The sequence below is a fragment of the Oryctolagus cuniculus genome, chromosome 21 (assembly GCF_051225735.1).
Source record: "Oryctolagus cuniculus isolate XC-2025 breed Fujian yellow rabbit chromosome 21, ASM5122573v1, whole genome shotgun sequence".
Lineage (NCBI taxonomy): Eukaryota > Metazoa > Chordata > Mammalia > Lagomorpha > Leporidae > Oryctolagus > Oryctolagus cuniculus.
Genome location: NC_142887.1, coordinates 7,107,310 through 7,134,131, shown reverse-complemented (window position 1 = coordinate 7,134,131; position 26,822 = coordinate 7,107,310). Strand labels below are relative to the sequence as shown.

General features: G+C 61.6%; 1 protein-coding gene across 1 annotated transcript in view; it reads left to right on the top strand.

Moving 5' to 3' along the window:
* The window catches only part of TMEM132C (transmembrane protein 132C), a 270,517-nt gene that overhangs the window by 231,512 nt on the left and 12,183 nt on the right, over nucleotides 1-26,822 (top strand). Inside the window, exons 5-6 of the mRNA XM_089323220.1 lie at nucleotides 10,782-10,925; nucleotides 25,191-25,396. Of these exons, the coding sequence (XP_089179346.1) occupies nucleotides 10,782-10,925; nucleotides 25,191-25,396 (350 nt within the window). The remainder of the gene's footprint in view (nucleotides 1-10,781; nucleotides 10,926-25,190; nucleotides 25,397-26,822) is intronic.

The window sequence follows — 26,822 nt, the reverse complement described above, 5'->3', positions numbered from 1 at the left end:
GGAAAAATAACCCAGGGGACCTGTCTGCAGTCCAGGGGAGCACGTGACCGGGACCCCGCCCCCACCCCCGCCCCCACAGCCGTTGCCCTCCCGCTGAGGGAGACCTGTGCCTGAGCTGAGACCTGGCCTGCGGCAGGAGGCCCGGGGGGTCCACAGTGGGCAGGGTGGGCGTTCCCGGGGCAGAGCCTGGCCTGCTCTCAGAACGTCTGCCTCTCTCTGCCCTGATTGCTCTGCCGTCTTCTCCCACGAGGCAGGGACTCGGGGTGTTCACAGTCAGCAGAGTGATCGGGGCCTGTTTTGGGGGAGACGGTTTATGAGCTGGGTTTCCGACAGAGAGCGCCGTGGGAGCACGCAGGGGCCTTCCCTGCCTCGAACCTTCCGGCGTCTCCGCCGCGGGGTGCCTGACCTCTGCTCCGCGTCCACACTGGGGTCAACAGGTGGACTGCGTGCCCTCTTTGGTCCTGTGAGTGAGCAGTGCTGAAGGCTACAACTCCGCCCTTCCCGACATCTGCCCGGCGCTTCGCAGCCGACACGGTGCAGGCGCATCGTCGGGCTTCCTTGTGTCAGTCGTGGGAACTCTCCCCTGAGCAGCCATCTTCGGCGCCCCCGAGAGAACTGTGTCATCCTGGGGAGCCTGGCCAGGGAGAGTCGGAGGCAAGAACTCGCAAGGGTTTCTGGGACTGGAGCTTGGCTGGGTTGGCGAATCTGAAATCAAGGTCTGCGGAATCCTCGTGAGCGTCATTTGTGCCGTGATGATGGTGAGCGTGGCCGGTGCTGGCCGCCGAGTGCTCCCTGCTCCTCAGTTCACTGCATCCCCCCAGCAGCTGCCTAGCGGCTCTGAGCCGCGCAGCACTGCGGCCCTGGGCGGAACCTGCGGCTGGGAGCTGGACTGCAGTTCGGAGCGGGCGGATCCAGGGTATGGGCCCCTCTCCCTCGGCCTGGAGTCCGTCACTCCTCAGCACCACACCTTGTACTGGAAAGTGTGTATAGTGGAGAGGTGGAGAGAGGGGGTGAATGATGACGATGGTGCACTGGCAACAGCACTGGTATCTGTACGACTGTGAGGGTGATGGCGGTGACAGAGATGGGGATGGGGGTGATGGTGGAGGTGGTGATGGTGGTGATGGTGATGGAGGGGGTGATGGTGGGGGTGATGGTGGGGGTGGGGTGATGGTGGCCATGATGGAGGGGGTGATGGTGGGGATGGTGATGATGATGGTGGTGATGGCAGAGAGGGGGTGGTGGGGGTGGGGTGATGGTGGTGACCATGATGGAGGGGGTGATGGTGGGGATGGTGATGATGATGGTGGTGATGGCAGAGAGGGGATGGTGGGGGTGGGGTGATGGTGGAGATGGAGATGGTGGTGGGGATTGTGGGGGGGGTGATGATGATGGTGGGGGTGTCGAGGGGGTGATGGTGGAGATGGTAATGATGATAGTGGTGACCATGATGGAGGGGATGGTGGGGGGTGGGGTGATGGTGGGGATGGTGATGATGATGGTGGTGATGGCAGAGAGGGGATGGTGAGGGTGGGGTGATGGTGGAGATGGAGATGGTGGTGGGGATTGTGGGGGGGTGAGGATGATGGTGGGGGTGTCGAGGGGGTGATGGCGGCAGTCATGGCGATGATGATGATGGTCCCGGTGTCAGTAGCGATGATGGAAATGACCGCTCTTATGAAGGTCATGATGATGGTGGTGATACTGTCTTTAGAACAGCCACAAATCAGATCTAGTAAATGAGGACATGGGTGAAAGAGAATGGTGTTTTTGACCCTGAAGGAGGAGTCAGTAAACTGAAGAAGTGGATAGTCTGCCTCCCTGCTGTTCATAAGTTCACTCTGAGATCAGCCCCCAGGGGAGCAGCCACGGCCCAGGCGTGGGCACCTCATGGGAGCAGGCCGTGCCCTCCAGCTCTCCCGGGACCGAGAGGCTCCCGGGATGCAGGGCTCCGCTCGTAAAACCGGGACGGTCTGGTGAACGGATGAGGCAAGCCCTTTGTCCCGGGTTGACCGTGAGGACGCCGCGGCTGCCGTGAGGCCGTCCCGTCGTTGGTGAGGGGCGACCGTACCTGGACATGGTCGGTCCTGAGTCTAATTATGTGTATTTGGCGATGAGGCAGAGCGTCCTTGTCCACCCATTATCTGGGTTCCCTAAACCCTCTGCACCTGGAGGTGAGGTGCTGTGTCAGTGTCGATGTCGTGAGGGTGAGACCCCTCCCCAACAGCGTCTTCTGGATACAACACCCAAAGGAGTGAGCCGGGGCCGAGAGTCACCGTGGCATCGGCTGCACTCTGCAGGTCACTGGAGACAGGACGTTGAGCCACAGAGAATGTCACCTCGCCTGCTGCAGGAGGTGTGGTGGCGCCGGTGGGGAGGCGGCGGGACCGGCGGGCGCTGGCGGTGCGGCTGAACGTGAGACGACGAAACAGCCGTGAGAAAGCTGTGTCCCCCTCCCCCACATGTCAGGCACGCAGCGCTGGACAGCCCAGCAGCCCGCTGGGCTCGTAGGAGAGCTAAAGCCATGGTTACCCTCTCCAGAGGCTGGAGCCGGTCTCTGCCCCGGGCTGGTGGAAGAAGAGGCCAGCTGTGGTGTGGCCAGACCCTAGCACACTGCTCATCAGGAGGAAGAAAAACAACACCTGGGACCGAAGAAGCCAGCCTCGCAAAAATTGCGTCGTATAGGATTCCGTCTAAATGAAGCTTCTGGAACAGCAGTCCGTAGAGACAGAGCCGATGCATGATTGCCTGGGGCCTGAGGCGGGAGCAGAGATCAATTGCAGCTGGGGCCTTCGGAGCGCTGGAAACGCTGAGACCACGTGCGGGCTGTGGGGAGCCGTACACGTGCGAGGCGGTAATGGCGCTCACTTACCAGGGTTGAGTCGTAGCACTCGCCCGTTTGCCCTCCCAGGGCTCCTGAGCGGGTTAACCCCGCTCTGCAGGTGGCAGGTGGAACACCCTTGTGTGTACCCCCTCTGCCTCTAGGGGGCGGGGCACTTTCTGGGCTGCTAAGCCATAGTCCGTGTCACAGAGTCACAGGCCATGTGACAGATTGGAGGGGCCACGCTGAGAGGGGAGGCCTCTGGGCCAGCAGCCACAGTGGCAGTAGCTGGGTCCAGCCCAGCGATTCTGAGTGGACCTCTGGTCCTGCCCACGCCTCTGGGCCCGAAGGGAAGGTCTGGGTAACTGGCTGTGGTCCTGCCCAAGCCACCACCAGGCAGTGCCTGGGAGACCGGGGAGCTGGGGGTGTGGCAGCCCCTGAGCTGCATGCCGGGCTGGTGAGACACGAGGACGCCAGACAGCTGTGGGCGGCCACTCGTCAGCATTTCCCCGCAGACACAGGGCAGCCCTGACACCCAGCCCATTCCCCAGGGAAATCAGCCCAGCCGAGACCACCCACCCACCGAGGGTGGGTGCGGAAGCGGGAGGCCAGGTGTTGATTGATTTGCTCTCTGGCCTGCGGGGCAGTGAGCAGCAGCAGGTGGAAGCAGGCGCCGCTTCAGAGCTTCGGCTGCTTTTGTCCCCGCCACGCAGAGGCTCCTCCCCCCGCTTCCCGCTGGCTGAGCAACGTGGGAAGCGCAGCCCAGACCCCACAGGTGGTGACGGTCGCTGGGCAGGTGGCGGCCGGGGAGGGGGAGTCTCCCTGTGGTGTCATCGGGGCTCCAGAAACTGAGATGCGAGCGCCCCGTGAACAGATGACAGCATTGCTGAACCTCACGAAGCCAGCACGTGGTGCACGGTCTACAGAGCAAGCCCAGCTGACCTACTTTGGTCCACAGCCTCTGTCCCCCTGCTGCTGGGGCCTGGTGTCCTGGCCGCACCGAGGCTAGGCTGAGTCTTGTATGAAAGTACACCATGGCCGTTTCTCACACCCGTCCTGAGCCCAGAGATCCTCCCAGAAAATCCCCTCTTGGACTGAGTTACCCAGAACTGCTTCCTGTGCCCACAGCCCAGGCCCCCACTTGGTAGACGCTCTCTGCAATTTTAGGGTCCCCAAAACCCCTTCTGCTGAGAGCTCAGGAGATTGACTCAGAGGCCCTGCAGGCTGGCGCCCCCTGGTGGAGGGAATTCTCTCTGAAATGCCAGTGCCCTGGCGCGGTCAGTGCAGTCCCTCAGACCTGGCTGCAGGTGGACGCCAGCCCGGCTCCTCTCGGGGGTTCACAGCCCCTGTCCAGCAGGCTCCCACTGCAGACCAGCCCCAGCAGGCCCATGTGGCTCAGCATGGCCGGGGCGCGCTGATGACACACGAAGCGTGGTGCAGGCCTGCTCTGTGCGGTGACTCGGGGACTCGAGTCAAGGTCCCCTCCTCAACACCTCGACATTTCTCAGGGACGTCGACTCCACTGGCTCCGCGCAGCCCCGAGGACCGTGCGTGCTCGGGCTCCTCCCTGGCCGCCGTGAAGACGGCGCCTGCTCAGGCTGAATCGCTTTCCAGCTTGACGTGCGCGTTGTGGAATGGATTCTCCATCTCGTGTTAGAAGCAAATTGACGGGTCAGTGGAGCCCATCTCCTGCACCCCGGTTTGCACTGAGAAGGAACTGGAAGTAAATGAGCTGGGAGCTGGGTTTCCCCGCAGCGACGTGGCGCAGAATCACTGGCCTGTGACTGCTGGCCCGCAGAGCTGTCAGCGCGTGTCCCTGGGGAGCGAGAGCTTGCGTGGCGGCCGTCGGAGAGGGGTTGCCGCTCCCCAGGACTCGTCCGCTGAGTGGTTACCGTCAGGAGTCCGCACTCCCCCGGCGGTCGCTGATGCACAAACCCCGCGCTGCCAGGGGAGGAGGAACGGGCTTGTGGTTACCTCCAGGTGACAAACGCCACGCCATCGGCACAGCTCCCGGCGGCTGAAAGCCACACGGATCATTTCGGCATTCCGACCTTGCAGGGTCCCCGAGGAGACCCAAGGAGGAGTCTCGGTACAGGATCATCGCTGGACCACTCCCGAGGGATCCGGGGGCGTCACGGTCACTCGGAGGGCACACGAGAGTTGCAGAAAATCTCCCACCGCCCATCTGCACGGGTGCACACAGGGCAGATGGTCAGACCCTGCCAACTGGAGGGGCACAGGCTGCATCCAGCCAGAGCAGCAGCGGGAGTAATCTCCACCCCTGATCCGACGTGCGGACGCCAGCCATCCCTCGCCGTGCTGGGCCTCACCTTTCCAGTGGGCGGCACAAGCCAGCGCCGCCGTTCTTGGGGTCTCTGCCCACTTCACACTCTCTGTTGCAGTCCCTGTACCGGCCAGGTGGGGGCCACGGCGGGCCTTGGCTGCTGGCTCCTGCACAGGCGCGTTGCCCGGAGCTACTGGTTCCTGGACTGTGGGCTCCAGGCCAAGAGCGGTCCTGGCCTTGTTTGCAAGGCTGGCACTGTCAGGCCACGACTCCATCCAGGGCCTGGGCTGCGCTCCCGCGGGAAGCAGGCCTAGGTCCCTCTTCCTGATTCGAGGCCATCTGCAGAAAGCCCCGTGCCCCAGATTCCCTACAAAATCTGGCAAACCAGGAAGACACACACAGTGTCTGTTTTCCATCCTTTGCCCACACATGTGTAGAGCAAGTCAAGAGGGAGCCCCTGTGCCAGGCACCCGGGGCACCGTGCAGCCTCGTGGGTGACGAGAGCCACGGGGAATTCTCTGCTCAGAGAGCAGAGGCGGGGGGACCACGGGGCCCGAGGGGTGGGTGGCGTCCCAGGCAGCAGGAGCAGCACCCGCAGACATGGTGCTGTGCCACTCAGTGGGAGGCCGCGGTGGCCGGCAGGTGACAGAACCAAAGAGGGCTCTGGTGCAGGGGAGCCACGCTGTGCCCGGTCAGAGGCCAGGAAGAGTGGACAGCGTCCACCACGTGCTGGCCGTCCTGTCCGCAGGCCCTGCTGCTGGAGCAGTCTCTCCCTCTCCCTCTCTGCTATGATGTTGAGATTCTGTCATGAGGTAGGAGGCACAGGATGTGCACCGTGTTGTTTTAAAGCACAGAAGTCTGTGGTTCCTGACACACACCCAGCTCCAGGGTCCCGTTCTAGAACATCCCCACGCCCCAAGGAAGTTCCCTCAGCCAACGTTGCTGGTCTTGTCTCCCCTAGCCCAGGACACCAGCACTGTGGCTCCTGCAGCCGTGGGTCTGTCTGCTCCGTGTATCCCCGTGATGGGTGGCTTCTGTGCCCCCCCATTCACACAGCATCATGTGTTCATGACCCGGCCACGGTGTTGCCTGCGTCAGCTCTCCCTCCCTTTTGACGGCTGTATAATATTCCACCCCAAGGATACACTGCTTCTCCCCCTCCGTTCTGCCTTGCACAGGAGCCCCTGGGGGCAGTCCACACCCATTCCGGGGGCACCTGCCCCTCTCCACGGCCAGCCCCCCCCCGACATTTCAGTCGGCTCACATCCTGAGTCTTCTCAACATGCCAGAAGCAATTCTGTGCTCTTTATTTATTTAAAAATTTAAAATACGATTTCTCCAGAAAGCGGCCAGACCAATTTACATTTATGAGGCCAAATCAAACAACAGGGTGTGTTTTCTCAGAGGCCTGGGCCTTGTCCAAATCTGAAATGACGGTGATTTACGGTGCCCTGTGCGTGGATTCTTTTTCATGAAATAGAATGGTGCCGTGATTTATGGCCGAGGGGGTGGAGGGACAGAGCTCGGAGCAGGAGAGAGGCCGAGTTTAATAAGACAAAGCTCCCAAGTCAGAGCCGTGCCCGCCCCGTCTCAGGCTCTGCGGTGGCTCTGAGAGACGCTGTGCTCTGGCCGGCTGCAGGCCACAGGGCCCGGACACCGTGAGGCTCCAGGGAGGGCTGCCCCTGCGATGCTGAGCTGACAGCCGAGGGGGCTGGGGTGGGAGGCGGCTGCAGCCCGGGCCTGGCCACAGGAGGAAGGAGCGGCGTCTGCTCCCGGCCGGCGGCGCGGCACGGCGGGGCTTGGGCAGGTTTCCGAGAACAGCGTGCTTGTCTGTGCTGGGTGTTGCACTGTGCACGGTCTCCACCTGCAGGGCACTCGGGAGGTGAGACCAGCCGCAGAGGGTCCTGTGTCTGTAACGTCAGTGCCCCACACGTGGGCACTCGGGCACACACACGCACACATAAGGGGACACAGACACAGGCGCGTGTGTGCACACAGCTGCACCACCTGGGGTACATGCACATGAACACACAGGCACACACACATCCAGCCACACAGCCGTATAGGCACACACACACAGCCGTACAGGCACACACATGGGCACACAGCCACAGGCACACACACATCCAGCCACACAGCCGTACAGGCACACACATACTCACAGGCACACACACACAGCCGTACAGGCACACACACATCCAGCCACACAGCCGTACAGGCACACACATGGGCACACAGCCGTACAGGTACACACACATCCAGCCACACAGCCGTACAGGCACACACACGGGCACACACAGCCACAGGTACACACACACAGCCGTACAGGCACACACATGGGCACATAGCCACAGGTACACACAGCAACAGGCACACACAGCCGTACAGGCACACACATACTCACAGGCACACACACGGGCACACAGCCACAGGTACACACACACAGTTGTACAGGCACACACATGGGCACACAGCCACAGGCACACACAGCCACAGGTACACACACACAGTTGTACAGGCACACACAGTCACAGGCACACACATACTCACAGGCACACACAGTCACAGGCACACACATAGGCACACAACCACAGGCACACACACATAGGCACACAGACACACACATATAGTTGTACAGGCACACAGGCACACACAGCCACAGGCACATGCACAGTTGTACAGGCACACACATGGGCACACAGCCACAGGCACACACACATCCAGCCACACAGTTGTACAGGCACACACACGGGCACACAGCCACAGGCACACACACATCCAGCCACACAGCCGTACAGGCACACACATGGGCACACAGCCACAGGCACACACACATCCAGCCACACAGTTGTACAGGCACACACATGGACACACAACCACAGGCACACACACATAGGCACACAGCCACAGGCACACACATACAGTTGTACAGGCACACACATACAGGCACACACAGTCACAGGCACACACATACTCACAGGCACACACACGGGCACACAGCCACAGGTACACACACACAGTTGTACAGGCACACACATGGGCACACAGCCACAGGCACACACAGCCACAGGCACACACACAGTTGTACAGGCACACACAGTCACAGGCACACGTACAGCCACACAGGCACACACATAGGCACACAACCACAGGCACACACACACATAGGCACACAGGCACACACATACAGTTGTACAGGCACACAGCCACAGGCACACACAGCCATAGGCACACACATACAGTTGTACAGGCACACACATACAGGCACACACAGCCACAGGCACACACAGAGTTGTACAGGCACACACATACAGGCACACACAGTCACAGGCACACACATACAGTTGTACAGGCACACACATACAGGCACACACAGCCACAGGCACACACACAGTTGTACAGGCACACACATACAGGCACACACAGTTGTACAGGCACACACATACAGGCACACACAGTCACAGGCACCCGTACAGCCACACAGGCACAGATCTTTACTTCTCTGCCTTCGGCAGACACGGGATCTGGATCCTGAACATCCTGTCTGAGAGCAGGGAGAAGCCAGGTTCTGCTGTTTGTGCCCATGTGTGGTGTTTTGTCGCAGCCCAGGTGGACTAAGACAGGTGTCCAGGATTTGATGGACACAAAGCCTGCTCGAGAGCGCGTAGCCCAGCCTCTAACCCGTAAGGTGAGGAAGTGAGGATTCCCGGATGTGAGCGGTGTGACCCGGAGAGGAATCCGGGCTTCCAGGCCCCAGGGCCCCCAGGTGAAGAGCAGTGGGCACAGCTGCCAGTCAGGACAGCGAGGCCTGCCGCCTTTCCGCCTGTGGTTTCCATGGCTGTGGCCCCTGGAAGATCAGTCGGTGTCCAGGCAGTCTCAGTCTTGGTAACCAGGTTAGGGGTAGAGCGAGTGAGGCAGGGTGGGGTGTGTGTGTTTGTGAGAGAGAGAGAGAGAGAGCGAGCAGCCAGCAGAATGCCGATCACAGCTAACCCACGAGGGCGTGTGTGGCTCTATTGAAGCCGTTAGCCAGAGCCCACCCCCAGAGGGAAGCTTCAGAGACAGAACTCTGAGCACACCCCCTGTGTGCCCCCGAAGGTGGGCCTGGGGTCTCCCGTGCATCCCTGGCGTCTGCCCCGGGGGTCCTGCGGCCCTGGGGAGACCGGCAGTGCTGATGGCGGCCGCGGGGGTCCGAGCGAGGCTGGGCCTCTGTGTCCTGCTGGCCTGCTCGCCTGCGCCCTGGCTGAGTGTACCAGCTCCTCTCTGCTCCTCCAGGAGCGAAATCCCTCTCCCGGCAGCCCCCGTTCCAAGCTGGCACCGTCCGCAGGCTGCGGTCAGGAAGGGAAGGGCTACGCAGGCGGCCGCCTGCTGACTCAGCAGATGGCACTTCTGCCGCCACTGCACACCGCCAGTGGGGCGCGATGAGGAGTCGGCGAGAACAGGGCGAGGTGACGTCCCCCGGCTGGGTGGTGGGGCCCCTCCTGGGCCACCAGGTGGGAAGAGTCTGCTTAGTAAAACCTGCACTGTGAAGGCCCCGGTGGTCGCTGTCCACAGCCGAAGCGTGGCAGGCCCCAGGGGAAGAAGACGGCAGCTCGCTGGTGCAGGTGGACGCTGTCGCCCGGCCTGGCTTCCTCGGGGAAGAGGAGCCTGATTTTCTTAAAACACCTGGCGGAACCAGTCTCCGCGGGCTTGTCTGTCACTGTGTCCCCATCAGGATCCCAGTGACACTTGAACCTCGAGCAGTGACTCAGCAGGGAAGTGGCTCCATCTCCTGTTGGCGGGATCCTGGAAGGCAGCCTAGAGGAGGCCCTGGCAGAGCTTCCTGGGCATGCCCAGAGTCCATCCCACCCCCCCACCCCGCCGTGCCTTCCTGTATCTGTGATGGGGAGCACAACCATGTCCCTGCACAAGGGAGGACGGGTGTCCCCCTGGAGCCCCAGGGGCCACGTGCCATGGACATGCCCGGGTGAAACCTGCCTTTTCCAGCTTCTAGAGCAAGCGTGCGTGACGTCTGGTTCTGCCCAGGCAGCTGCAGGCGGCACTCAGAATTCAGTCGATCTACAGGGGAATAATTTTTAAGTTGATCATTTTATGCGGCCCACAAATCACACTAAATATCCCAACAGCCCTGGGCAGAACAAAGCCCCCCACCCATTGCTGTGTCTCTCAGCCCACAGCCACGTCTCTGTGACCTTTCTGGGGCTCTGACCACGGCCCCTGTCATATGCAACCCTTGCAGCCCCACTGGGTCCTCCCAGGTCACCCAAGACCCTTAGCCCAGCCGCATCTGCAAAGCCCCTCTCACCACATCAGGTGAGGCTCACAGGTGTGGCGGTCAGAACACGGCTACCGCTTGTGGGGCGGGGGAGGGTGTCACCACCCTGGCACGGGGCCTTTTGCAAATCTGCAAGCCTTGGTTTTCAGCCAACACCCAGCTGTGTATGCGAATTCTGCGTGTTCCAGCCATGGAGAAAACACACGTTTTATGGTTGTCGGGAGCTAAGAGGAGCCTCCTAAACTAGAGCTCGCTTCTGGAACTTTCTCGGGGAGTGGCTGCCGGCTTCCTCAGACGAGTGCTCCGCGCATCTGTGCCAGGGCCGCGTGACACGGCTGCCCCAGGAGCCCCCGCGCCCCGCGGAGCCGCATCTCCCTTGACAAGGCCGTGTGCTTCCTCGGCAGGACACGGAGATCCTGAACACGGCCATGCTCACGGGGAAGACGGTCACCGTGCCCGTCAGGGTGGTGTCCGTGGAGGAGAGCGGGGCCGTGAGCGACATCTCAGAGTCGGTGGAGTGCGCATCCACGGACGAGGACGTCATCAAGGTAAGAGCCACCTCCCACCCCACCCCCGCCATGGAGCTGCTGGGACCGTGGGGACTGGGTGGGGAGGGGCTGCTGGGACTGTGGGGACTCGGGAGGGAGGGGCTACTGGGACTGTGGGGACTTGGGGGGCTGCTGGGACCATGGGGACTCGGGGGGGAGGGGCTGCCGGGACCATGGGGACTCGGGGGGAGGGGCTGCCGGGACCGTGGGGACTTGGGGGGGAGGGGCTACTGGGACTGTGGGGTCCTGGGGGGGCTGCTGGGACCATGAGGACTTGGGCTGCTGGGACCATGGGGACTCGGGGGGAGGGGCTGCCGGGACCGTGGGGATGGGGCCTGGGCCTTGCACTCACAAGGAGAGCCCATGCTGCAGTAAGGGCTTCCCGGTCGGGGCGCACGCATCACGCCTCCAGCTGCTGCACTCCGGGCTTCCACTTGGGTCTGTGGTGGCATCGGCTGGCGTGGCCGTGTCTGGACTTCCTCCTCTGTGGTGGCATCGGCTGGCGTGGCCGTGTCTGGACTTCCTCCCTGTGGTGGCATCGGCTGGCGTGGCCGTGTCTGGACTTCCTCCTCCGTGGTGGCCTCAGCTGGTGTGGCCGAGTGTCGACTTCCTCCTCCATGGCTGGTGTGGCCGTGTCTGGACTTCCTCCTCTGTGGTGGCATCGGCTGGCGTGGCCGGTCTGGACTTCCTCCTCTGTGGTGGCATCGGCTGACGTGGCCGTGTCTGGACTTCCTCCTCTGTGGTGGCATCGGCTGACGTGGCCGTGTCTGGACTTCCTCCTCTGTGGTGGCATCGGCTGGCGTGGCCGTGTCTGGACTTCCTCCTCTCCCTCCTTCCCTCCCTCCCCGTCTCTTCCCGCCCCCTCTCTATCGTGTGCCCGTCCTCGTGAAGTGTGTGCGTTGCTCGGCGAGCTGGTGAGCATGGGCCCTGCCTCCTGCTTGCTCTGTGTGGGGAGGGGTCGTGGCTGGTCGGCCTGCGTTAGGGTTCCAGACGCTCGCCTGTGCTGGAGCAGAGCTCTAAGTGCAGGTGCAGACATGACGTGCGGTGCCATGAGGTGAGATGGGGCCGCAGGTGAGATGGGGCCGCAGGCGCGTGAGGGCTTCGGGGCGAGTGGGCCAGGGGAGGGGCATCACCATGGCCTGCTCCGCTCGTCCTGAGTCCACAAGGACAGAGTGCGCTTCGTTCGCCCCGGCTTCTTATGAGCTTAGAAGATCGGGGGTGTTTACGTGGGCCCACCCCAGGTCCCGGGTGAGAGGAGGCACTTCTGGGGGCCGTCGCCTGATTGACGGGCAGGTGAACACAGCAACACAGTGAGGGGTGTGGCCTCCAGCTCATGAGCCTGAAATTATCCAGCTTTCTTTCCCACCTAAGAAAGCTGAAGTCCTCCCCCGGGGCGATCTCGGGGGACTAACACTTTGTGACAGCTGCGCCCGCCGTGCTGTGCAGCAGACCCAGGGCTTCTCCCAGTGTGCACCTGCAGTGTGTCTGCCTGGACCAGGAGCCCGCAGTGCCGCCGCCGTCACTCCGCAGCCAGCACTCTGCACGGCGGGACACCCGCGTCACCGAGTCAGGTGCTGGTCCTCTCTCTGGGCCTGGCTCACCTCCCTCACTCCCCTGTTTGTAGGGCTGGGGAGCCGTGCACTGCCTGTGGCCTGCCCGCCCCCCTGCCTCGGCTGAGGCCACACCGGCGGCCTTGGTCACCACCGATTCCTGATGGGAAACGCACTCCGCAGGCGTGCTGTAGTGTTCGTTCATTACGGAAAACCGGGGACAGCTGGTTGCTGATCCTGGCACATGAGGCGGTGCCCACCGCAGCCCAGGCCCTAGCTTCTCACCGTGCAGGCGGAGCAGCAGTGAGCCCGGTGTTCGCGGCACCGCGGCCTTGGCAGTCTTGTCGGCAGGGCCCCCGTTATGTGGGCTGTCGCTAGCAGGGAGCTGGAGCGGGGAACAGAGCCGGCCCCCGACCCCAGGCACTCTGAGACAGGATGTGGGTGCCCCAAGTGCGTCTGAATTGCTACGCAGTTCCCTGGATGACTTCATAGCGTGTTGTGTTTAACCCATCGTATGAAACATGGCGCCATCTCCCCGTGTAAGCAGTGTAGCGTTTCCTACACGCAGCCTTAGGAATGGGCGTGGTTTTCAGTTGTACACCTCTGTCGAGGCCAGCCCCATTTCTGTTCTTTGAAGCTTAATTTTATTTATTTGGAAGGCAGATCTACACAGAGAGAGAGAGAGAGAATCTCCCATCCACTCGTTCACTCTCCAGATGGCCACAACAGCCGGAGCTGGCCCAGGCCAAAAGCCAGGAGCCTGGAGCTCCATCCATGTCTCCTCTGACCCAACACGTGGCCGTCTGCCGCTGCTGTCCCAGGCCGTCAGCAGGGAGCTGGAGCGGAAGTGGAGCAGCCGGGATTCAGCCAGTGCCGTGGTACGGGATGCCAGCGCTGCAGGCTGCGGCCACGCCTGGCGCCCCACGACAGCAGCCTCACCCCTCCACAGCCCCGCCCCACACTGGCTGCATTCCCGGTGCTTCGTGGCCACACACTGAACACTCAGGTCCTCGCAGACACCTGGCCTCCGTCCCTGCCTGGCGAGGCGGCCTCCAGCCCCGGTGACTCCCGTGGCAGTGAAGAGCCCGGCTTACAGAAATCACAGAGAGACAGAACCCAGAAACAGATTCCATCCAGGTGCGCACAGCGCAGCCCTCAGCTTCCGCTAAATGATCCTGACAGGGAGCCCATTACTAATATTTCCAGGAATATAATCAGGGTCTTTAGGGAAATAAATGCATTCCAATGGAAAATTGCCTCCTGAAATGAGTCCAGAGTCGGTTCCCTGGGCAGCCAGCAGAGCCGTGTGCAGTCCCAGTCAGCAGGAGCTGAGCAGGTGCACGGCACCCCCGAGCCCTGTCCCCGGGACCAGGCGCGGCCGGAGGCTGACGAGGCGGGGGTGGGGCGGGGGGAGCTGGACAGTAGTCAGAGCCCACGCTGCAGCGGGGCCCTCGGTGGTGGGGCAGGCCCTGGACCTGTCTGCCAGGGCTCTGAGATCTCACCCTGGTGCAGGCCGTCACCCAGGGCAGCCATGAAGCGGGTGGTCCCTCTGGGGCCCCCCGGGGTTGTGAGGGAGGCCCAGCAGCTCTTGCCCATGTAGCCGCTTTTACAAGAGGAACCCTCGGCCTAGGGAACCTGGACCTTTTACATGGCAGCACCGTGGATCGCACGCAGAAGTCACACACTGAAGCATCAGCTGCATCGTGCTCGCAAGTCTGCACACACACACGCAGTACACATGCACACACACACACACACACATGTACACGCGCGTGCCCACACATACTACAGCATGCGTCTCCAGCCCTCAGGCAATCAGTGTTAACAACCTGCTCCGTGCTCATCTGCTCACGTCCACACGTGTGTACATACATGTCTGCTCACATACAAGGTCTCTGGGTCACGGTGAGTTTGGTGTCAAGAGGCCACTTCCTTCTTTCGCTGTGCCTGGCCCACCTGTCACCTACGGTGCCTCAGGAGTCCCCGTGACTGGGGCACTGGAATCGGCCAGGCGAGGGCGGCAGGCAGGGAGCACGCGTGTCTGCGCACAGGTAGGAGTCGTGGGACTGAACAGGGAACGACCGTTCCTCGCATTCGACTGCTGGATGTCGGTTGATTCGGCGAGGATTTAACGGCTGCTTCCGAGGCACCGTTCCCCTCTCGAGGGTGCAGCCGGAGTGGGCGGGGGAGGGCTCTGGCCCCGTGGAACCACCCAGGAAGGAGGCTGACAACAGAGGCAAGAACGTTTCCAAGGGAAGCCAGGGTGCTGTGCAGAGGGTGCCGCGGGGTGGGCTCCTTGCGATGGGCACTCTGCAAGGGGGGAAGTGGGCTGCCGTGTGCGCCTCCCTCGTCGCCGTGTGCGCCTCCCTCGTCGCCGTGATGCTGGCGCTGGCTTAGCCCACCCTGTGCTCCCTGGCTGCCCCCTCCCCGGGCCTCAGCCTGGCACGTGCCGTCCCCAAGGGCCCCTGCGGCAGCCACAGGTCTCCAGACCCTGTGCACGGTGGGATGGGTGATGCTGAGGCTTAAAGCGTCATTAGAGCAAGTTCGCTTGTTGAATCCCCGGGCGTCCTGTCTGACTTCCAGGGCACAATTCCAGCCTGACGGATCCCAGGGCAGAGCTAAAACTTCCGCATGGGGCGGCTGGCAGGCCTGGCTCCGGGGTGACCTCGCTCGGGCAGCCCCCGCCTTCCCTCCCGGGCCTGCTGCACTTCTCTGCCTCGCGGCCTGTTCTCCCCTCAGGCTCCGGGGCCTTGAGCGAGCACAGCTCTTAGGACTGCAGGATCTCTGCCCGCTCCGGTGACTCCTCCCAGAGGGAGGATGGCAGGGCCGCTCACTAGGGAGGGAGTGGGCAAGCTCCGCCTCCTGGCCGCTCACCCCAGGGCCCGGCTCGGAGCTCGGGCGGCCTCTCAATCAAGAGCCGCTTGCCCGGCAGGCGGAGCACGGCGAGCGCAGGGCGACTCCTGGAACCCGGGTCTGCTCCTTCAGGCTCTTCACTGCACAGCCGTCTCCACTCGGGCCTGCGTCTGCCCAAGGCACGCGTCTGCCGACTGTGACTGTGGCCGGGCTGCTGCTCGTGTTCTCTGTCCCTCAGTCGGTGTGCAGAGGAAAGGAGTCCACACACACACACACACACACACACACAGTCAGACTCTCACACACACACACTCACACAGTCACACACACAGACTCTCACACACACACAGTCTCACACATTCACAGTCACACACACACACAGATTCTCACACACATAGAGTCTCACACATTCACAACCACACACAGACACAAACTCACACACAATCACACACAACCACACACAGACACAAACTCACACACAATCACACACAAACACACAGACTCAGACTCTCACACTATCACACAGACTCTCACACATTCACAATCACACACACAGAGACTCACACACACACAGACTCACGCACACAATCACACACTCAGACACAGACTCACACTCAGATTCATGCAGACACACACAAATACACACATGCACACACATGCAGGCACAGACACACACAATCACACACACTCAGATACACACTCGACTCACACAGACCCACAGACACACACACAGACTCTCACACACACACAGTCACACACACAGATTCTCACACACATAGACTCTCACACATTCACAACCACACACAGACACAAACTCACACACACAATCACACACTCACACAGGAACACACACAGACTCAGACTCTCACACATTCACAATCACACACACAGAGACTCTCACACACACAGACTCACGCACACAATCACACACTCAGACACAGACTCACACTCAGACTCATGCAGACACACACAAACACACATATGCACACACACATGCAGGCACAGACACACACAATCACACAATCACACACACTCAGATACACACTCGACTCACACAGACCCACAGACACACACTCAGACTCATGCAGACACACACACAAGCTCACACACATGCAGACCACACACACACACACACACACACTCTTAGAGCTGACTCCGGCACACAGCGGGCACTGAGTAAGTGTCAACTCTTACTGATTCTCTTCCAGAACCTTCTTCCCCCGAAGGTCTAGGGAGGGATCAGCCTCAGTCCCCAGCCCGGACGGTCCCTCTGCCCCGTCCTCGTGCCCGTCCCGTGTTTGGTGCCTGTGCCGGCTGCCGTGTGCCCCATCTGCTCCCACTCTGCTCCGAGGCCCCTGCCTGCCTGGCTCACTCGCACAGAGTGGGGACACAGAGTGGGGGCATGGGACACACTTGTTAAAGAGAATCCCCGGGGTCAGTAAAGCCGCCACCGGCAGCACACAGACACCAGCACCCCACATGCACGCCAGTTCCAGTCCCGGCTGCTCCACTGCCAGTCCAGCTCCCTCCTAATGCCCTGGGAAAGCAGGGGAGGACAGATGGCTCGGACCCCTGTCACCCAGGTGGGAGACCCGGATGGAATCCCAGGTTCTTGGCTTCAGCCTGGCCCAGCCCTGGCCGTTGCAGGCATTTGGGGAGTGAACCAGTGGAGGGAAGACCCAGAGTGGACTTGGCCAGCATCACCCGTCCTCCCACGTCAGGGCGTGGCTGCGTTTCTGTAGCCTCGTGTGAAGTCATAAGGAATCTTCCGATGACTGACAGTCTGAGAGGTTTGTGAAGGTCACAGGCGAACAGGAGGCTCCAAGATGGAGTTCAAGTTCAAGTTATTTTGGTGCAAGGAAGTTTTGAGAATCAGGAGGACCCGCATCTTCCGTGAGCTTTGGAAGACCCCACACTGTGCTGTTTTAACTTGAGTGTCCCGGGATTTTGGTATCTGCTGGGTCCTGGCACCAGTGCCCTGTGGATCCAAGGGCCGACCCAAGCACCACGAGGGACACACAGGTGCCCGAGCCATGACACCGGGAGCCCAGGGCACTGATCTGGGCCCAGAGCGCCAGCCCCTGAGCGGAGCGGAGCCCGCGCTGAGAACCGCACAGCCCTGTCTTCCCTGGCAGCGTCTACACTGTCAGCTGGGGGAAGAGGGGGACTTACTGCAGGCCCCGCCTCTGCCCAGCCACCTGGATCCCATGCAGGGTGAGGGAGACTGGGAAATGCGGCCCAGTCCTGCCTTCCTCTGCCTTCGTCCTCCTCCTCCTCTCCCAGGATTCCGTGTGTCAGCTCTGACGGCCGCAGGGGGAGGGCCCGAGGGGCTCCTGGTGCCTGATGGACGGAAGTTCCCAGAGACACAGCCGGAGATGGAGAGAAAGGAAGGGGCTTCTAGTCTGGTGCCCCAGAGTGGGCCCAGGAGGCTGTCACTCAAACCGTGGCCACTCCCAGCACACATCCCCTGGACACGCCCCTGCATTTAGGGCCTGGGCGCTGCCAGACCCAGGGTCTGTCCCAGCCCTGCCCAAGGAGGAGACTGGAGTAGGGCGGAAAGGCAGGTGGGAGGGGGCTGGGGAAGGGGGAGGCGCCCGGGCGCTGCTGTGAGCACCGTCTTCTCCCTGCCTCTCGGCACAACCTGGGTGGGCTGGGCACCCTCACGGACCGCGTCTGCCCATGCACTTGCCCATGCCTGCTGGGCCCTGCTAGCCTCCCGCGGTGGGCCCTGCTGGGCGGGTCCAGGGCCCGGCTGGGCGGAGCTCACCCTGGGGCCCGGGCTGAGGCAGCCACCATGTTCTCAGGGCAGAGCCCACAGCGGCCGGCAGAAGCACTCCTGCCTGCATCCTCTTGGCCGAGCCAGGTCGCAGGGCCAACCCCAGCATCCTGGGAGGGGCCGCAGACCCCACCCGTCGTGGATGAGAAGAGGGAAGAACCGAACGCCACAGTGCATCCGTGCAGAGCAGGGGGCCTCTGTGTGTGCGTTGTGTGTGTGTGTGTACGTGCATGTGTAAGTATTGGGCATGTGCATGCATGCATGTGTGTATGTGTGCACCGGCATGTGTGTGCAGGTGTGTACAGCTGTGCATGTGTGTGCATGTGTGTGTACGTGTGCACAGGCATGTGTGTGTGCAGGTGTGTACAGCTGTGCATGTGTGTGTGTATGTAGGGGTGTACGGGTGCACAGGCATGTGTGTGTGCAGGTGTGTACAGCTGTATGTGCATGTGTGTATGTGGGGGGTGTATGGGTGCACATGTATGTATGTGCATTGTGTGTGTATGCATGTGTGTGGGTGTATGGGTACACAGACGTGTGTGCATTGTGTAAGTGTGTATGTGTGTGTACGCATGTGCGTATGTGTGTGTATGTGTGTATGTGTGTGGGTGTATGTGTGTATGCAAGTGCGTATGTGTGTGCACGGTGTGTATGTGTGTGAGTGTATGGGTGCACAGGCATGTGTGTGCACATTGTGTGTGTGTGTAGGCATTGTGTATGTGCATATGTGTGTGGGTGTATGTGTGTATGTGTGGGTGTACAGGTACACAGGCATGTGTGCAGTGTGTGTGTATATGTGCGTATGTGTATAGGTGTATGCGTGTGTGTATGTGTGTGAGTGTATGGGTGCACAGGCATGTGTGTGTGCATTGTGTGTGCGCATTGTGTATGTGCGTATGTGTGTGGGTGTATGTGTGTATACGTGTGTGTGTGGGGGTGTATGTGTGTATGTGTGTGGGTGTAGGGGTACACAGGCATGTGTGTGCATTGTGTAAGTGTGTGTATGTGCGTATGTGTATAGGTGTATGTGTGTGTGTGTGTATGCATGTGCATATGTGTGTGGGTGTATGTGTGTGTATACATGTGGGGGGGTATACGGGTACACAGGCATGTGTGTGCAGTGTGTATGTGCGTATGTGTATAGGTGTATGCGTGTGTGTGTGTGGGGGGGTGTGTACGGGTGCCCACAGACAGCCCTCACGTCCCCTAAGCCCAGGGAGCGTCCAGTGGCCCGGATACCTGAGCAGCTTCCACCGCTGAGGCCACACACCGTGGTTGCCGTGGCAACACCGTGCCCCCGGGATGCCAGGGCCGCTTGTGGCATTTGGTGCTCCCCTGAGAGGGTGGTGGGCTGTTCACCAGCTGTTTGCCGGGAGAAGTCCTCCGCCCAGAGCCTCCCGTGGCTCCCTGGCAGCCGGGCCCAGCTGTGCCAGCTACAGCAGGCTCCTGGCAGGGCAGGGCGATTCTTCCACGCTTCCCGGTGGGGACGGGAGTGGAGAGGGAAGGAAGACAGCAGGAGTGACGTAGCCCACCCGCCCTGGCGCCGAGCCGTGCTGGACCTGCGGAGTGGAGAACACAGCCGCGGCAGACACGGCCACGGGGCCTTCTGCCCGGGCGGGGCCTCTTGGAGTCAGGCTCTCGCTGCCTCTGGGGCCAGGCTCAGGCCGCCGGCCCCTCCTGCCGCCCCTCCCCCCGGCTGCGAGGCCACAGGTCACCGAGGGAGAGCAGGTGCGTCCAGGTGCAGGCTGGCAGCAGACTGGAAGGCAGCGGTGCCTCCCGCCGGCCACTGCCGCGGCGTTTGAGCTGTGAGCCGAGCTCTGCTCTCTGAGCACTGCCGTGCGCTCGGGAGGGTTTGGGGCGCGGGGGCTGCGGCGTCGGTGGCAATGAGGGACACGGTGGAGAGGCAGCAGAGGGTGGGGAGGCCCGGGGACTTGGGCTCTCACGGAAGTCCTGAGCGAGGATCAAGGAGTGGACATTGGCTGAGGCGGGGGTCACTCTCAGCACTGTGACATCTGGGTCGGGCGAGTCTTTGTGGCGGGGTCCGTCCTGTGCATGGCAGGCGGTTGGGCCGTGTCCTGGCGGCTCCCCACTTGTGCCAACTGCCTACCCTCCCCCAACTTCCTGTCCTAAAATGTAGTTGAAAGGCGGAGAAAGAGCCATTCGTGTTCGCGGGTTTGGTTCCCCAGCGGCTGCCATGGCTGAGGCTGGGCCAGGCTGTCACCAGGAGCCCACGTCCGTGGTCGTCGTCTGCCGTCTCCTAGGCTGCAGAAGCAGAGCAGCCGGCATCCGGACCGGCACTGTTGCCAGGATTCCATCATCGCCGGGGGCCCTCGGCAGCGGCCCCCTCCAGCACGGTGGCGGCCCTGGCGGGCTGGCCTCTCCTCCTCCACGACCGAGCCCTGCTGGGCTGTGGACAGAGGGCAGCGCTGCCCGGGGCCCTTCGCAGTGGTGTCCTGGGGCGGCCGTAATGAACGACCCCGACTGTGCCTTCCAGCGGAAGCCGATTCCCCTGCAGTTGTGCTGTGGTGGGGGCTACACCTCCCCCCCCCCGCCCCGAGGGCTCCAGGGAGGACGTCTCCCTGCCCCCGCCGGCTCCTGGCGCTGCCGCAGTCCTCGGTGTTGGCTGGGAGATGCATTGCTCCGGGCCCTGCCTCTTTCTTCACCTCCCCTCCCCTCCTTGTCTTTGATGGACACCCGCCATGGCATTCAGGGCACATCCCGAGCCACCGTGATCTCATGCTGATCACAGATAACATCCGCAAAGACCCCACTGCCAAATACGCTCCCATCCCGGGTTCTGGGTGGGCACGAACTCTGGAGCGCCCCTCTCCCTGCCTGCTGCCGCCGCCTCACCGGCCCCTCCCTCCCCACTTCCTCCGGCTTTGCAGGAGGCCCGTGTTGGCCTCTCCTCACTGTCCAGCTTTGCCGGCGCCATCTGCTCACTGCCCGCATTTGGAAAGCTGCAGCCTGGCTGAATGGGCTCATTTGGGATGGACCGGGCCGGCAGGGGCCAGAGCGGCTTCAGGAACAGCATCCGGAGCCCTCGGCCCCGTGCCCTGGCCCCTGTCAGAGCTGCTGGCTGGTGGCCTCTCTCAGCGCCTTCCTTCCCCTGCCCACCTGCTCACAGGAACCACAACAACCCAAGAGCCACATGGCAGGAAGGCGAGCTCCGGCCAAAGCCATAATCTGGGACGTGGCCTGTTAGAAAAGCAGGCTGCGGTCAGACCCGGGGCTGACTGCCTCAAGCTGCCCTGGTCCCACCTGGGACCCCCTGAAACCTCAGCCCGCTTCCGCCTGCTCACCTACAAAGTGGGAGCTGAGTTGTCAGCCACAGCTCCTGCAGGGACTGAGCCGGAAACGGTGGGAGAGCGCACTGGGCACGCGGGGCAGCAGTGTCACACAGGGGCGCTCGACACGAACAGAGCAGGTACAAGTTCCGTGCACCAGAACTGCAGGTTTCAGGTACAACCCTTGACCCCTCAGTGGCCAAAATGTGTGTGTGTGTATATCTGCGTTTGTTTTTCTTTGTGCTCTTTCTCACCCCTTTCGTGAGGCGACGGCCGCTGGAGTGTGGGCGGGAGAGGGAACGGCAGTCGCTGGCAACGCGAGGCCACACAGCTCACAGGGTCAGCGACGGTGATGCAGGGGCAGAAGTCCCCGGGGTTGTGGGAGCACCGGCTCCCAGCCCAGGGCCCTGGAGAGAGGGCTCGGGACTGTGTGTGAGTGGGGAGAGCAGAGAGGGAGGCACGACAGGCCCCGTGCCCGGCAGCCCGGGGCAGGGGCGTCGGCGTGGCCCCCTCCGGAGCACGGCTCACACACCTCTGCCAGGAGTTTGCTGAACATGTGAAGTTCAAGGTGCTGCTTGGAGCTCCAAGTGGAGATGCTGAATAAGCAGTCGGGTGTCTGGAGACAGGCCCTGGGGTGCGGTGAGCACGGTGCTGTTTAGCGCGTCAGAGCCACATGATTGCGGCAATGAGGGGGCGTGCCGGACGCCGCGGTGACAAGGAGGAGCGGCTGACGCGTGTCGAGGACTGGCTTTCGGAGTGGTCCCCAGACCAGCGGCCTCAGCTTCATGGGAGGGCCAGTCAGAAATGCACCCGAGGGTAGAGTGGGCCCAGCAGGTGAGCTGCCCTCCCTGATGCCGGCTAGGGCTCGAGTGTCCACTGGGCGCGAGGAGGGCCCAGCGAGGTCCCGTTGGGCATCAGTGGTTGGCCAGCACACGCCTGGCTGCTCCCTTGGAAAGCGGCCCAGGACTGCCTCTCCCGGACACAGTGCCACCCCCGGGAATGCCCAGGCCTGAGAGGTCAGGGTACAGCCACTGACTGCACTGCCCAGCCCTCTCCTCTCTGTCCTCGTGGGAAGACACCAGCGGCTGGTTCCACGCCCACCCTGTGTTGAGCCCACACAGTGCCAGCGTCAGTGAGCCAAGTCCAGCGGGCCGTCTTTTCCACGGGGACTCTGGCACAGTGAAAGCTGACGAGACTGCAAGAAAGACGCTGGGAGCTCCTTGCTGGCGGTCCACGAGCTGGCACATTTGGGTACCCTGGTCCCACCGCCAGCCACTCAGGAGATGATTAATGCGTCCTGAGACTTCCCAAGCGCTTACGACACCTTCAGGAGTAGCCCCGACAATGGCTCTGTGGTGCACGGTGTTCTTAATTATTTATGTATTCTGGGGCAGCCGGGTTCCCTCCCACCCGAGCTCAGCGAGGTAATGAATGAGAAAGGCCAGCGGTCTGTAATGACAGCGTTGATTAAAGAAGGGATTGCGGCTGGAGCTCCTGCCCAGCTGTTATGCTGATGTCCGCCCGGATCCAGGACAGTGTTTCCATGCTAATGACAGGGCTGGGGCAGCGGCTGACACTGGTCTCCATCCGTGAGCAGTACGGACGTGTTCCTAACGTGCTCTTGGCCATGAGTGGGAAGACCCGTCCGCAAGCCCACTCCCACGTGCTGCTGGCTACTGTCCCCAGCAGATGGAAGGAATCCTCTGAGCCCATCCCTCACAGCTGCCCCTCAAAGCAGACGTGTGAGTGGACAACGAACATCGCCCAGAGCTCCACCCCTGTTCTCGGGGGCTGGGGGAGAAGGGAGATTGGGCACAAGAGGTCACCGCTCAGCACTGCAGGTTCTTGCGGATGCACGGCCCCAGCGGAAGCCTGCTGTGTCCACCACGGTCAGCGAAGGTGTGGTGGTCGCGCCGTAGGGAAGTGGGCGGGGTGCGGGAGTGACTTCATTATCTCCGAGCCCTTCCTCCAAACCATGCATGTATTCTCAAAGGGTCAGTAACCCGCGAAGGTTGGAAAACACTCTGTGTGCATTCTCAAAGGGTCAGTAACCCGCGAAGGTTGGAAAACACTGCCTGCGAGCTGTCCAAGGCTTTCACATCCACTTCTTGGATTTCTGTAGTGTTGGGCTCCATCTTGTCTCACTCTCTCCACGTGTCCTTCCAACACCTTGACGGGTGTCTGGAAACACGCATCCCCGGGAAGGGAGCTCCTGTTCATCCACCTCTGTGTCCAGCTCTCCATTCATCCAACGATCAGGCCATCCACCATCCGGCCATCCATTCACATGTCTGTCCATCCGTCCATTCATCCTTCATCCATCATGCACCCACCTGTCCATCCATCCATCCATCATGCACCCACCTGTCCATCCATCCATCCATCATGCACCCACCTGTCCATCCGTCTATCCATCATGCACCCACCTGTCCATCCGTCCATCCATCATGCACCCACCTGTCCATCCGTCCGTCTATCATGCACCCACCTGTCCATCCGTCCGTCCATCTCTGCGTGTATCCGTCATCTGCCTGTCTGTCCATTCATCCATCCATCCATCCATCCTTCCTTCTGTCCGTCCATCTGCCCATACATACATACTACATGAGCAGGAACCAACCAAGCGATCAAATATGGGTAAGACTTTTTTTTGCCTTCAAGGATTTCACAGTGTAGGAGGTGATGTGGACACGTGGGGCAGACAGACCCCAGCCCCTAACCTTGGCTGTGTGAGACAGGTCCTTTCGTTTCCCTGTGACCCAGCTTGATTTCCGTCACGGGCCTTCAGCTCCCTGGGATCCCAGCCCAAGTGCTGAGGCGTGGGGAGAGAGGCCTTAGGCCGGCTGTCACAGTTCCCAGGGGCTCGTGCCATCAGCACAGCCCGCGAGGGCGACCTTGGCCATGGCTGTCGTTGCTGTCCAGGCCGCCCCTTCCTGCCTGCTAGGAGAACCCGGCCTCTTCTGTTTCTTCCCCTCAGTGGGAGCGTCCGTGGGGCCTGCTGTGCACTTGTTGAGTGAGTGGCTTTGGAACACAAGAGCCGGGAGGCTGTGTGCGCCTCTTTTCTCGTCTGTGTTTGTTTTTCTTTGTGCTCTTTCTCACCCCTTTCGTGAGGCGACGACCGCTGGAGTGTGGGCGGGAGAGGGAACGGGAGTCGCTGGCATTGCAATGGCACACAGCTCACAGGGTCAGCGACGGTGATGCAGGGGCAGAAGTCCCCGGGGTCGTGGGAGCACCGGCTCCCAGCCCAGGGCCCCGGAGGGAAGGCTCGGGACTGTGCGGGAGCAGAGAGGAAGGCACGGCAGGCCCTGTGCCCGGCAGCCGGGGGCATGGGCGGCGGCGTGGCCCCCTCCGGAGCGCGGCTCACAGCCCTCAGCCGCAGCCGCAGCTCTGTGCAAGGTGCACCCAGCTGTTTCACTGCAGGTGCAGGGCCTCACCTCCAGCTGCTGTTTTCTGTCCTGGGTAGGGGAAGCCCCGGAGCAGTGGGAGACGGGGTGGCAGCCAGCACCCCCACTTTGAATCCCTGAGGATCCCTCGAATCCCGGACACTATTCATGAGGCCTCTGATAACAGCCTCCCGGCCACGGTGGCAGCCACGGAAACGCAGCGCCTGCTGGCTGTCGCTCCGTCTCCACCTGCCTCCTCCCTGTGGTCACGTCCCAGTCAGAGTGGCCTCGGGCTCTGCACTGCAGGAACCCCAGCCAAGCGTTTGGTTTGTTTTTCTGCAAGAAAACAGGCTTGTCTGAAGCCAGGCGGCCTCCCGTCTCCAGAGCTTCTCCACCGTCTCCCTCTGCCTCCGCAGGTGTCTGACCGCTGTGACTACATCTTCGTCAACGGCAGAGAGATCAGAGGGCAGGTAGACACGGCGGTGAACTTCACCTACCAGCACCTGAGTGCACCTCTGCTCGTGACCGTGTGGGTGCCCCGGCTGCCCCTGCAGATCCAGGTCTCCGACACGGAGCTCAGCCAGATCAAGGGCTGGAGGGTCCCCATCGTGGCCAGCAAGAGGTGAGCCTGGGAGAGGGTGGCGCCCTGGAGCTCACCGCAGCAGCCGTGTTCACTGACCTTGGCACTGAAGGAAGCTGCACGGGCCCCGGTGCACAGCAGGTGCCGACGTCGCCAGGGCTGCATTCCCCTGAGCCCAGCAGCCGAGAGCGGCTCAGCAGAGGGCCCGGGCAACCCCAGGCTCTGCCCTCGACGCTGGCCTTGGATGGAGCGGCCCTCCCCAAACGGCAAGACGGAAGTCACGTTTCTCCCGGCCCCATGGCCCCAGAGAACTTGAGGCTGGGTTTATTTTCTCCAGAGCTCCAGGGTCGTCCTCTGTGCTGGATAGGAGCTCGGGAACGCTCTGTGCAGATCCAGGTGTGGGACCCAGGCTTGCTGTTGGCCAAGAGCCTCCGGTTTGTTCTGCGGGTCTCAGCACTCACACTGGGAGTAGCGTGGGGTCCGGTTGTCTCTGCTCGGTGGTCCCCAGTTGGCACAGTTGGCTGAGTGAGGGTCGTTGCTCAGTTCCCGGCTTCCTGCCTGGAGTCACTCATCCCAACCAGCGACAGTCCCCGGCCCTTCGTTGTAAGAAGCACAGAGTAGGCGGCAGAGCCAGGACGCCAAGCCAGGGGGCAGCCAGGCCACACCCTGGGGTTAGCAGCTGCAAGACCAGGCTTGTCGGGGGCCCTGGGGGGTGAGACCAATGCCCCGCCTCGCTCTGTGGGCTTGGGCCAGCCGTCCAACCATCCAACCTCCCTGCACCCAGAGCCTTCTGTGAACGTGGGAATAACTAAGGTTTGCCTCTGGTCTCCCGGGAGGTAAGGGGGTCCCGTCGTGTCTCAGGGGCTCTGTCCCATTGGACCGTCTGTGTGGCAGAATGCTGTAGAACCACACGGTCCAATATGGTGGCCACAGCACTAGAAGCTGTCAGCACGTGGCCCTCAGCCAGTGTGACAAGAAGGCTGAACTTTAAACCTGTGTTCCGTTTTTATTCATTAAATTCAGATAGCCACATGTGGCCCATGGCGACTTACTGGACATTTTGGGTGGAGCAGATATCAGCTCTTTTTTTTTTTTTTTAAGAATTGTTTTATGTATTTGAAAGTCAGGGTTACACAGAGAGAGAAGGAAAGGCACAGAGAAAGAGAGAGAGGTCTTCCATCCACTGGTTCACTCCCCAAATGACCACAATGGCCAAAGCTGCGCCAATCCGAAGCCAGGAGCCAGGAGCTTCTTCCAGGTCTCCCACAGGGTGCAGGGGCCCAAGGACTTGGACCATCTTCTACTGCTTTCCCAGGCCATAACAGAGAGCTGGATCAAAAGTGGAGCAGCTGGGACTCGAACTGACACCCATATGGGATGCCGGCGCTGCAGGCTGGGGGCTTTAACCTGCTGCACCACAGCGCTGGCCCCAGATATTAGCTCTAAGTCTTAGCTGTCTGTCTATCTA